Here is an 11,517-nt window from a genome sequence, read left to right as displayed (position 1 = left end):
ACCCAGGATCCACTTGCACTGGTAGCTGACCACCAGTAGCAGACAGAAACCCTGTACTTTTGCAGTAAAAATTGAAAACATTAGAATATACTTTAAATTTTGATCATGTTCCTGTTTTTTCTGGTTTATTTATCCAACCACCCCCTAGAGCTACAAGTGTCATAGATCTGACAGCTCCTCTTCCCAAAGGAAAATAATCTCACACAGTAACAGTTAAGAATTTCTGTACCAGGCAGATACAGAAATACTAGGATATATAGCTTTGGTTTTCCTATTACTTGTTCCACATCTCAGTTTACATTTAATTAACACAACAAGGACTCCTAATGCTTTTAATAAGCTGAAGCAATGGAAAATCTTGATATCTATGGCTAGATCCACACATTTCATGGACAATATAAAAGCCTCCTTTAAGTACGAGGAGTCTGTTGAGAACTGACAAGGAAAAACAATACAATTAAAAATACAATTCACTGACAACTACACAATCAAAAGTATGAAAACTTAAAAAGTTGAGGTGGAACTCTTTCCAAGTTGGTTTTTTTCAAGTCTGTTGATGGTGAGGGAGAATGTCATATACTTACCTGTATCTTCTCACATCCATTTTTCCTACAAGCATGCTTCCTCCAGAACTTCATGCCATAAAAAGCTGTGGCCTTCTAAGAGTGCTGAACTGCCTAGTAGGACAACCAGACATCAAAATGAGTGCGGATCTGCAGATGTATAAACATAAACCTCGCTTAAATTAAGGAATCAAAATTCATATAAAATAATCACAGCAATTTCTACAGAAGCAAAGGTGAAGGAAGCTTTGAGAAAATAACTTGTGCCTTTTATGCGTATTTCAGAACTAGTGTTTGTAATATTCCTGAGACCAGCCAATCGATATCACCTTTACATAGAAAAAATATATTTGTCTCAGTATTTCTCAAATGGGAGAGAGCTACCAGTGGATACAAAGCCGGAATATATTAGAAATGGACTTGATAATGCTGAGCTAAAAATCTTCTCTACAACCACCAGGAAAAGCAGTAGAAAAATGTGAGGCTTTTGTGCAATATTCCTGTCATTATCACAAGAATGAAGTGTGATTCAGCTAGATTTATCCCTAAAAAAAGGCATCTAAAGATATCGCTAGATAATCAGCTTGCTGACAAAACACAAATAATAATGTTGTGTACATGTTTTTCATCATGGCTGCAAGGTGATAGCGATAACATAAGCTCGGACTGAGGAAAAGAATTGAACCAACAAATCTCTCCATGAGATTAAAAAAAAAAGAAAGCTATTGTCTTTAAAGACTTCAAGATGCTCTGCAGAGGGAAAATTACAGTGGAAGATGCTGATATATATTTTTCCTACATTGGTTTTGAAATAAAAGCAAAATCCATGACAAAAATGACACAATCTAGAAACCCATCATATATGTTCAGGGTTTTTTCAAAACAGATTTTAAATAACCTCTAAAAAAGAAGCAACAAAACATAATTGTAAACAAACAATTGCCTTGGAGATGATGACTTTCTGCTGAGGCCTTGGAAGTGTCATAGTTTAAGGTAGTTCACATTTTTAATGGTTACCAAAAACCAAGCATTTAAAGCTGTCAGTGGTAATGTTTGCAAAGGAGTAAAGGAGAAAAAAGAAAGCAGTAAGCTGACAGAAACCACTCTGATGAATTTTATGTGTGTAACCAAATAACTACTGGCTTCCTGAAACAACCCCCCCAAAAAACCAAACCAAACCAAACAACCAAAAAAAAAAAAAGGACAAAAAGGAAGAAGAAAAAAGAGAAAAGGAAAATTATAAGGTATAAAGTTACACACCTTGGACTTCTGCCCTTGAGAACTCCAATCCATGTCATCAGTCCCTGGTTATTTCCACCTGCAAACACCTCTTAAAGGTGTGTATTCTTTTATGTGCTCACAGAGCTATTCAGTGGTTATTAGCTGCTCAGGAGCACATGAATCCAACATCTATATCCTCAGGAGCTGCTTTCCAAAAGTGCTAAGCTTCCATCTGCTCCAACGGGGAAGTTTCACTTTCTGCCAATTTTTAGCACATCTGGAAATCAGGCCCTTGACTTAAAAATATATTAAAAATGTATTTTAAAATGCTGTACAGTCTTATGGCTTTGCTCTGCTATTGGAACAGGTATATGAAATGTGCTGTCATTTTCATCACATCCAAACTGACCTGTAAAACTTTTCCTGTAGAATAACCACTGAAGGAAAAATGAAAAGGCAATCAAGGGACTGCTGTCCTTGCAAGCGTCTCCTGCCTTTATCAGAGAATGAGGTCTTTTTAATTAGGTTATAGAACAAATTCATTAGTACTGATAAGTTGATTCATACAGACTTGTTGATTTCAAAGTAAAACCACCATGTATTAAGTGGAAAAGTGAATACTCCCTTCTATGAGGTCTGTAATATTAGAAATTCATTGTTCACCATACTAAGAAAATTAATGTTTTGGCTATTTTTTTTTCTAATAGTCCCCTCTTCTACACTCTTTGTAACACCAGATACAGAGTTTTTAGCAATGTGAACCATGGGCTGGTGGGGCATTGCAGAAGTCTCCCGTGTCAGCACTAAACATTCACAATTTCCCAGGGCACCACTTCTTGCCTTTAATTTCAAACTACAGCTTATTGCCTACAGTAAAGGTTCCTACCTATAGACTGTATTTGCAGCTGGTTCTTTTCTGTTGAGAAAATAAAGGTGCTTTGATCTCAAATCAAAATAAAGGGAGTGGAGAGTCAGGTTTGGGGTAGGTATAGAAAGAACAAATAGATTTTTTAGCAGATGCATTGAAAAGTTGTTTGCACATCCTGCATAAAAGGAGCAGAAAGATCAGACGCTCTAACTTGGAAGGTGAGGTTTGCCAGTTTTTTTAGGCTGATTTCTTAAGGCCAGACACTGAACCTAATCAGTTAGAAAATCAAAACTATAGGAGTAGTTTAGAGAATATTGGCAAATATTCTGTCATGGTGCTTTTTTGCCTAAAAGCTCTGACCATCCTTTGATTGGAGTAATTACAGGAGGTAGAAGCAACAATACTATGGCTGTTGCACACAGTTCCTTGCCAGAAGTAATCCATGGAGCAGTGCTGACAAGTTGACACTAGCAGCTGTTGCCACACAGTCACCGAGCAGCAAATATGTATTTCTTCTACACCTGGGCAGCATAAGTTGCTTCTGTGGAGCTGATTTTAGTCAGTGCTCATTTAAGATATAAGGCTTTGTGGTCAGCCTCCAACAAGGCAGTGCAATTAAGACTGTGTCAGAATGTAATTAGTGTATCCATAGACCATGGATCATGAGGAAAGCCAGCAGCTATGAAGGCTTTAATTTCTTTCCATATCCTTTTTTTTTTAAATTGTTGTTTTATTGCAGTTTATTATTTAAATAGTAAAAACTTCTGACATATGATTAGCTATGAGGCTGACGAAGGTCTGGTGAACCTTTCACTCGTGACTTCTCTGGCGCGATCACCCCAGTGGTTATTGGTCAGCAATGACATTGACAAGGCCATGTACCAGAGGTTCAGTATATACATTGAAGAGAGGCTGTAGTATTGGAACTAAGATTTTGGCATCTGGGCCATAGGCACAGAGGTCGCACAGGATGCTGCTCTGTGAACTCTTTACCAGCCACCACTACTCATAGTGTATTCCCTCCAGCCTCTGGCACAGCCAAGGCCACATGGGGTCCCGGAGCTGACACTGTCCTTTTTAAAACTCTGCCCAGATCTCGGGCAGGAGGCCACCCACAGGCTATGGCTCTGCAGCCCCCTGCTCAGCTGGGGACAGTGTCCCCTGTGGAGAAGACAGAGGGGGTACCACAGAGTAATGGGGGCTGTTTTCAGTCAGGTGGCTGGAAGCAATCCCTGCCAGGGTACTGATATCTTGCAACTCTTTGGATGATGGCAAACTGTAGATAGTCCTGTTTATCCTGCTCAGAAAACCTGACAGCCTCTATTGTTCCTCTGCAGAATGGGAACAATGGATTTCTCCTTGGCCCATCGCAGGATACAGCCCAGGCAGAACTGATGTCAACAGGGCAGAGCAGAAGCCATGTCCTTCCAAGTGTCCTGGTAAATAGGGCAGGTGCAGCCTGTCCTAGGGCGATACCTGCTTGTCGCAGCAGGCTGGGGAGAGCTGAGGACCAGGAGCTGCTTCCATTAGCAGTCCTGCCTGACAGGAGTCCTGGCTTGAGCTGAACTGGCCCAGACTCTGCTGGTTCCCAAGTATAAGCAGGAAGGGATGTTGCACTACAATCCATTTCCCCGCGATGCCACAATGCACCACTTAGTGATACTAAGTGCACCACTTAGTGATACCACTCTCCACCACCCATGCCTGGTCTACCCACCCTGCAGCAGTGCAGCCCTGAAGGAGCTCCACAGGAGCCAGCTGAAATGGCCCCTCAGACCTCTCAACAATCCAGCCAGCAATACCCAGTTAGGACACAGACGGTAGTTCATGGCTGGGAGACCATTCATGGACATCTCCAAGGACAAGTTTCTCAGGGATTCCCCACATCTCTGGGATCTGCCCATCAGCTCTCTTAGAAACACTAAAGCTTCAGCTGAACCACCAAAGGGTAAAGGATCTTCTGGCCACTTTTCCTACCATATTGCATGCCTAGGTCACTTGCTGTACAAGGACCCTTTTTCTCCTCTTCTCCACTGCCCTGCAGATACCAGGGACCAAAATAAAAAGCTCCTGGCCCTCTGTATATGATAACATGTTTCTTATATTCCTGTGCCAGGGTGGAAGAAAGCTGTCCTGTGGTTCAGGAGACGCCAGGAGCCTCTTGGCCTTCCCAGAAGGCTTAGATGGCCCCAGCAGATGAAGCTCCCAGGATCAGCTCTGATCAGAGCTTGGGAAGCACAGGAAGCTGATGATCCAGACAGAAGGCTATCTCCTCCATATCCTGCGGAGCTTATCTTGTAGCAACTGGAATCTGAAGGGCAACCGATGTCTTGGTGCAGTTCTTAGGATGTGCAGTGTTTGATCGGCCAGGGTTGAGATGGAGGGGCTGATGTCATTTGTCATCCCTACAAGGGCTGGAACACAGAAGAATGGCACCAAGATCAGCCTCCAGATTTGTGAGATCCCCTGGAGTTCTGGCAGGACCATCCCACTCAGCTCTTTCTATGATCAGGAGGGAGTAGGGCCCAATAGGATCAGCTGGAAGATGCTGGCCACAAATACCTCACATGCCCTTGAAATCTCTCTCTGCTCTGCCCTGCTCAATCCCTTAACTGCACAGGGAGCAGAGCTCTTCCCAGCTGGGGCAGGGATTGCAGCTCTCTGCCCAGGCTCTTTACCCCTTCCTGATCAGCCCCAGTTGACACCCCACTGCCCTCACTCACCATCACAGATGTTCTGGAACTCTTCCTGCTGTCCCCTTATATGTTGTCCAGCAAGCCCTAGGAACACACACAGCCTGTCATGTCCCCAGTGGCACAGCTCCACGACATGAGTGCTGCCAGCCTGGCCACACACCTTCCTCCTCTGGCCTGGCTGAGCCCAGGACCAGTCCAGATCATGATACTCAGGGGTGTGAGAGGGTGGTAGGGGTCATGACCCTGCACTTGGAGTTGGGGGTCCAGAGCCACTGGGCTGAATCCTGCTGCCAGTGTAGCAACCAGGGCTGGGGCTGAGCTGCAGTGGGGCAGAGAGGGACCCCGGGGTTGTGGCTCACCGATGAACCTGATAGCTGTCTCTCTCATGGACTCCTGTGAGCTCTCCAAGTATGTCAGGGACTGGCGTCGGTACTCGTCTGTTGTCCTCCTGCTCTCTGACAGCTGGAGAGAGCACAAGGGGAAACAGGGAAGGGTTGGCACAGCTCTTCTTTTGATCAGCTAGCAATGGGTGCAGCAGTGGGCAGGAGCACAGCTGCCAGCCCCACACACTGGGTATTAGGGGCAGAGGGCTTGTTCAGGTTGGGTTTGGGGCTTTGGAACTGTCCTTACTAGACACTCGCTGAATCTCCATGGCTGCTCCCTCTCCAGCAGTTGCATGAACCTCCTCTTCTTCAGAAACTTGGTTGCTCGTAGCAGGGTTTCCAGAGAGGCCTGGAGAACAGCAGAGACTGAGAGGTGGTACCTCAGCATAGAGCCAGGAGGAGGCTGGAGAGCTGCAGTCCATGAGTCACCAGGGCTGGAGGCAGCTGAGCCACCTCCCATGGAGTCATCAGCAGCTCAGAATCCCTACCTCTGCCACACACTGGTTCTCATCATGCAGGTGGTAGAAGAGTGGGAGCAGACTTTGGTGCACACACGTCTTCAGGTGCCTTTTCCCCTCTTTTTCTACATAGACTATCATGTCTCCAAAGAGGTGAATGGAGAGCAGTCGAACTCGGCTGGCATCCTTGTGGAAAGAAGGAGGGCAAGACCTTAGCACTGGTTGCTCCAGACCCACCTGGGCCTGGGCCTGAAAATCCACATAGCACAAAATTTCCTGGCAGCACACAGCAGCCATGGTAGGGGGCGCAGAGTCTTACATTGTCAAATAGTGGCAGCAGTGCCTCACCCAGCTGCAGAGCGATGGGGGTGGCAATCGGAACATCTCTGTCCAGGAGCACCTTGCTGAGCACAGGGAGGGTCAACTCAACCAGCTCCCCATCTACATCCTTCAGTAGTTCCATGAGGCTTTTAGTAAGGCCCTGCAACCTTTTGGCCTGTGTGAAACACAATGATGTGCTGTGACACAATGGAAGGCTGCTCCACCAAACCCACTCTGGTGGTGCAGTCCCACGCTGCTTCCTCCGGCCTCAGAGTCCAAAGGCCTGCCTCAAAGGAATCAAGCAGCTGAATGGGGAGGCAGGATTGCTGGGAGCAGCTGCCAAAGCTCCCAAAGCCCAGCCAAGTCCAAGATACTTCATTACCCAGCCTTCCTCACCCAGCCCCACACTGCCAACACAACTTCAGGCAGCTGCCCCCTTCTCACCTTCAAGGGATTCTTGCAGAGCATGAGGAGCCCTCTGAGCACCAGGTGACGCATTTCTTTGCAGTCACTCTGCAGGTGACTTGTCATGAGCTGCAGGATGGTGTCAACCAATTTCTCTGTTTCAAGGCAGTTCAGGATCTGAAAGACACAGGTTGCATCACACAACAATGGAGTACTCGGCCAGCAGAACCCCAGCATTGTATAGGGCATGGGCCATGGGCAGCACCCCAGGCAGCCCAGCCCAAAGGCTGTGCAGAGTTCCTGGGCTCCCTGCCCTGTGCAAATCTCTTGCCAACTCTGCTATGCTCTTCCGCCCTCAGCAGCCTCAGATTCCTCTACCTTGAGGAGCCATACCTCAAATGAGGGCTGGTACCAGGCTGGCAGGAAATACAGGTAGAGACAAGTGTCATCCCAGCAGCAAGGGGCCAAGGTCATACAGCAGAACCCCTCCTTTGCCCCAGCTCCGCTGACTGGGCTCCCCCCACAGCAGTGGCTACGAGAGGGTAGAGTGGCAGGAGGCAGCTCAGCAAGGCAGCGCTTGCCACTAGGTTCACCTCAACAAGGAATGCCATGGCAGGGACCCTCCAGTGCGACTCCTCCCTGGTGAACAGCGTGAGCAGGTAGCGTGCAATCCCTTCACGCATGGGCCTGGAGACACGATGCATCTCTCTGGCAGGAAGAAGACACTGTCAACCCTGAGTAGGGTGGGCAAATCTCTCCCAGGATGACTCCCAGAGTTCCGGTCTTTCCCCACGATCCCTCGCCAAGAGAAAGGCAGTGCCCAACACCAGAAGGTTGCTTTTGGGAAAGACACCGGAAAAACACTTAGGAAAGTTCCCCAGGCTCTGTTACTGGCCCTCAGTGCAACCTGCAGGCTGCCCTCGGTGGGGCTGCTTGCACAGACCCCCTGTTCTGTGCCATCAGTCTAGGCCCCACAGGAGGGAATGCTGATGCTTTGGGAGGTGGCTGCTCCTATGCACTTGCCTCTCCCTTTTTGTCTGCTGGGCCATCCCCTGGTGACAAGTCCCTCTCACCCATGATGACAGGGACTGCGTGAGGCTCCCTGTCTGCAGGGAAGAAATGATGGGGGTAGTCAGGAGAAGGAGGATCTCACCTGGCCAACAGACCCACTGCATAGCGGTGGGTGTCAGTGCTGAGCAGGGTGTCCCAGCCTTTCTTACGTTCAACTGCCAGCACCACATCCTCAAGCTGCAGGCGACACAACAGTGCTTTCACCGTCAGCACTGCAAACCTGTGTGTAAAACACAGCTCAGATAATGCAGGGAGCCCTGGCCTCAGCCCCAGAAGCATGGGAGGGACGGAAGGACTGGAATGGAGCACCTGTTGGGGTTGGCAGGATGGTGGTGCCTCTGCCGGCATCTCCTCCAGAAGAAATTGATCTTACTTGGCATCTGCTCTGTGCTGCAGAAGACTTGGACGAGCAGAGCCACAAAGAGGCAGGGGACCACAAATGATGCCTGTGGGGACAGGGGCACCCGGATGATTTCCCACAGTGCCCTGGTTGCCTGCAAAAAACAAAACACCCAGAGACCACGCTCAGGCGTTACTCTGGGTCAGGTGAGGCGCCAGGTCAGCACCCAGTCTGACTGCCCCTGAACCTGCCCCTAAGCCAGGCTTCCAGCCTAGTGCCTGAGGCAGAGAAATAGAGAGGTGGGGGAGGGTGGAGACCCAAGAGAGAGGGGCAGAGAGGGGCAAGAAAAGGCCTGGTGAGAAACTCACAGCCAGGGCAAAGACTTCCTTGCTCTCCCCCTCGGAGGTGCATGTGCTGTGCAGCGGCCAGTCCTCCAGCACACAGGGCAGCTCCGACAGCACCACCTCTGCAGTCCTGCTCGAGGACACCATCACCTTCCACATGGACACAGCAGCTCTGCAGGTCCAGAGCTCTCTGTCAGTGGAGTCTCGGCCACAGCATCATGGCCTGGGCAGCCACAAGAGTCCAAGCTGGCTGCCAGCCCTGCCTCTGCCCACAGCCCTTCACCAGCATCAACCAGCGAGACCACCCTTGTGGGTAGGGACAGTGCCTTTAGGGGCAGGGAGGAAGCATGGCAGCAGGCTCTGGGGCTGACATGCCAAAGCTGGGAAACAGAGCAGGCAGAGGGTCCTAGAACTATCCATCAGTCTGGCAGCCCACATGGGATGGCCTCTACAGGGTGATGGGCTCTAAAGGCTGGTGAGCTCTGAGCCCCCAAGGCAGGTGGGCCTCATACCTGTCACATGAAGGGGCACAGCACAAGAGGGTCACTACCACATCATTGGGGTGTGCTTGTGCCAGCTTCAGAAGGCTCTTGTCAAGCCTGTGCTCAGCAGACAGATCTGTGTTGGTCTTGAGCCACCGGTAGATATATGCCACAATCGTTGGCACCTGGAGGAGACGTGGGAGAGAGTTGCCAAATGAGCCATATCCTCAGCTTCTGTAGACAATTGCTTCCATTCCCACTCCACCATGATGGCCCGGGAGGATTCTGAGTGGGTGCCCAGAGGACCCAACTTGAGGGGGCACACAATCCGCAGGAGGCCTGAGCCTCAGCTACAGGCTACTTACGCGCTTCAAATTGGGAATGTCACTCTGCACAAGCGAATTCAGCATGGCAGCACAAGCCTCTGGGTTATAGGAGTCAGAGTTTGCCATGCCCTCGATGGCTGTGATGGCCATCTCTTCACGTTCAGTGGTCTTGACAAATTTCCAAAAGGTCTGTAGAAGGAAGGGCCAGGCAGAGAGAGTTGTCCCATCAAGACCTTCAATGGCGATGCTCAGCTAAGCAGCAAGAGCATGCCCAGCCCAGGCAGGGATGGTGGCAGGTACCTGTATTCTACTGCTGAAACGCTTACGGATGAGCTCCTGCTCTTCTGTCAGGACTGCAACCGGATCTGACAAAGAGCAAGCAGAACTGAGGGGCTATGGGAAAGGTTGGAAAATATAGTCAAGCCTCCCCAAAGCTGTGCTCCCCAATCAGAGCCAGCCTCCAGATGATCAATGAATGGATCACGACTGCCATGTGGATCAGTCCTATCCCCTTTTTCTCCCCTTTCCTGGGGATGTCTACAGGGGATGGGACGGGGCCAGGCTGGCTGCAGCCACTAGCCCTGTGTCCCAGCTCTGCTACTCACCTGCCCGCAGCGGCTGGAACTCCTCCATCTTTTGAGGTGGCCATTCTGGGGCAGACCCAGGACCTTCCTCCTCTTCGTTCACTGGACTGGCTGGTCCAGTCACATTGGACTGTCCCTCTGCCATCCTGCTGTCTGGATTTGAGGGTTCCTGACCCAGGGATGGGAGAGAAGGCGCAACCGCGGGGCCTTCCTCCTCCTTCTTTACCCCGGCCTGTCCGGGCACACTCTGAGGTCTTGCTGCCATCCCACTCTCTAGCCTTAAGGGTTCCTGACACAGGGACTGGAGGTAACTAGCAAAAACAGAGGGTCAACAAGGAACAAGGCAGATGTGTGAGGGATCCTCACATCACCACTCTGTCCCATGTTTTTCCATCATATACCATGTTGTTTCATCATATCCCAGGCTGTTCCGTCATATCCCATGATGTTCTGTCATGTTCCATGATGTTCTATCATGTCCTTCAGGAACCGTGGGTATCGCTGCCAGCACACATGTCACGCTGGGTCACAAAGGGCACTGTGACATGCTGCCATGCCCCATGCCATCAGCAGTGCCCATGTCACAGTAAATCACAAGGGCCCCTGTAATCACATGTGCCCTGGTGCCTTCAGCTGCCCCATCCCCTCAGTGCTGTTGGCCATTGCATCCTCAGGGACTCCCATCAGCTCATCTCTCAGAGCTTCTCACCACCTCATCCCCTCGGGGACTCCCAGCAGTACAGTTTTGAGGGCCACCCATCAGCAGCATTCCGTTACAGTGCCACCAAGCCTTGGGCAAGGGGGATCTCTGAGGTTGCCTCAGTACAGATGCACTCTCACTATGAAATACTTCTTAATATTGCATCTGTAACTGATTGTTCTCTCAGGTGGGGAGGAGGCCACCCCCCAGAGATGGCAGTTTTGAAGGAGCACATGCTGAGCTCCTTAGTGGTTCACTGTATTCAGCCTCCACTGCTCCTGCTTGCTCTTCTCTCACTTGATTCAGATCCTTGACAGTCCCTCTGACAGCATGAGGGCATAGCCCTGAACAACATCCGAAATGTCTTTGCTTTTATTCACTTTCCTTCAAGCTACCTGTTTGTTGTTAATTTTGGAAACTGATGGGAGACAAGTTCCTTAAAGTATAAAATGGTTACTTTGATCATTCATTTTCCCAATGCTGTAAAACTTTCACTTCAGCTCAATGCCAGACTGTTAGCTGAAGGATCTGTGCAGATGAAAAAAGACAAACCCAAAAGCTTGAACAATTTTTCACCCTTTATCAAGACAATGAAATGAATATATTATTTTCTGTGACATATAGGCAAAAATTTCAACATTACAAACCAGGGGCTGACTATACTCCTGCCTTTTTTTTTTTTTCTTTTCTGTACAGCCTTTTGGTGATAAAAGTTTTTGTTTTGTTTTAAACCTAGTAGTTAGACTTGGGTAGGA

The 11,517-nt window shown here is 49.1% G+C and overlaps 1 protein-coding gene and 1 pseudogene across 2 annotated transcripts; both read right to left on the bottom strand.

Moving 5' to 3' along the window:
- Window positions 1–3,498: 3,498 nt before the first annotated feature.
- LOC113989373 lies at window positions 3,499–4,505 on the bottom strand (annotated as a pseudogene).
- A 228-nt stretch (window positions 4,506–4,733) lies between these two features.
- LOC113989372 (maestro heat-like repeat-containing protein family member 1) lies at window positions 4,734–10,568 on the bottom strand. 2 transcript variants are annotated; one of them, XM_027723873.2, is made up of 16 exons: window positions 10,464–10,568; window positions 10,084–10,373; window positions 9,779–9,843; window positions 9,518–9,667; window positions 9,183–9,337; window positions 8,695–8,842; window positions 8,296–8,480; window positions 8,069–8,206; window positions 7,509–7,623; window positions 6,955–7,092; window positions 6,509–6,685; window positions 6,220–6,375; window positions 5,979–6,080; window positions 5,708–5,810; window positions 5,376–5,432; window positions 4,734–5,066 (listed from the first exon to the last, which is right to left on the bottom strand). In XM_027723873.2, the coding sequence occupies exons 2-16, from the start codon at window positions 10,325–10,327 to the stop codon at window positions 4,918–4,920; spliced, it is 2,082 nt and encodes a 693-aa protein (XP_027579674.1). In that variant the 5' UTR covers window positions 10,328–10,373; window positions 10,464–10,568; the 3' UTR covers window positions 4,734–4,917. The 2 variants fall into 2 exon arrangements, with proteins under 2 accessions (XP_027579674.1, XP_039239743.1); XM_039383809.1 differs by having other exon boundaries at window positions 10,084–10,363; window positions 10,464–10,560.
- Between the last annotated feature and the right edge of the window lie 949 nt (window positions 10,569–11,517).

Source organism: Pipra filicauda, unplaced genomic scaffold (genome assembly GCF_003945595.2).
Source record: "Pipra filicauda isolate LSUMZ 115617 unplaced genomic scaffold, ASM394559v2 scaffold326_size819446_pilon, whole genome shotgun sequence".
Taxonomy (NCBI): domain Eukaryota; kingdom Metazoa; phylum Chordata; class Aves; order Passeriformes; family Pipridae; genus Pipra; species Pipra filicauda.
The sequence above is the reverse complement of the archived record's forward strand: the minus strand, read 5'-3'. Positions and strand labels throughout refer to the sequence as shown.

Excerpts from the sequence above, each read along its gene's own strand:
- LOC113989372 (XM_039383809.1), bottom strand. Across the intron at positions 9,338-9,517 it reads ACATTCCCAATTTGAAGCGC|GTGCCAACGATTGTGGCATA; the intron begins GTAAGTAGCCTG and ends CGTCTCCTCCAG. Across the intron at positions 8,843-9,182 it reads TGTGCCCCTTCATGTGACAG|AGCTGCTGTGTCCATGTGGA; the intron begins GTATGAGGCCCA and ends CTGGACCTGCAG.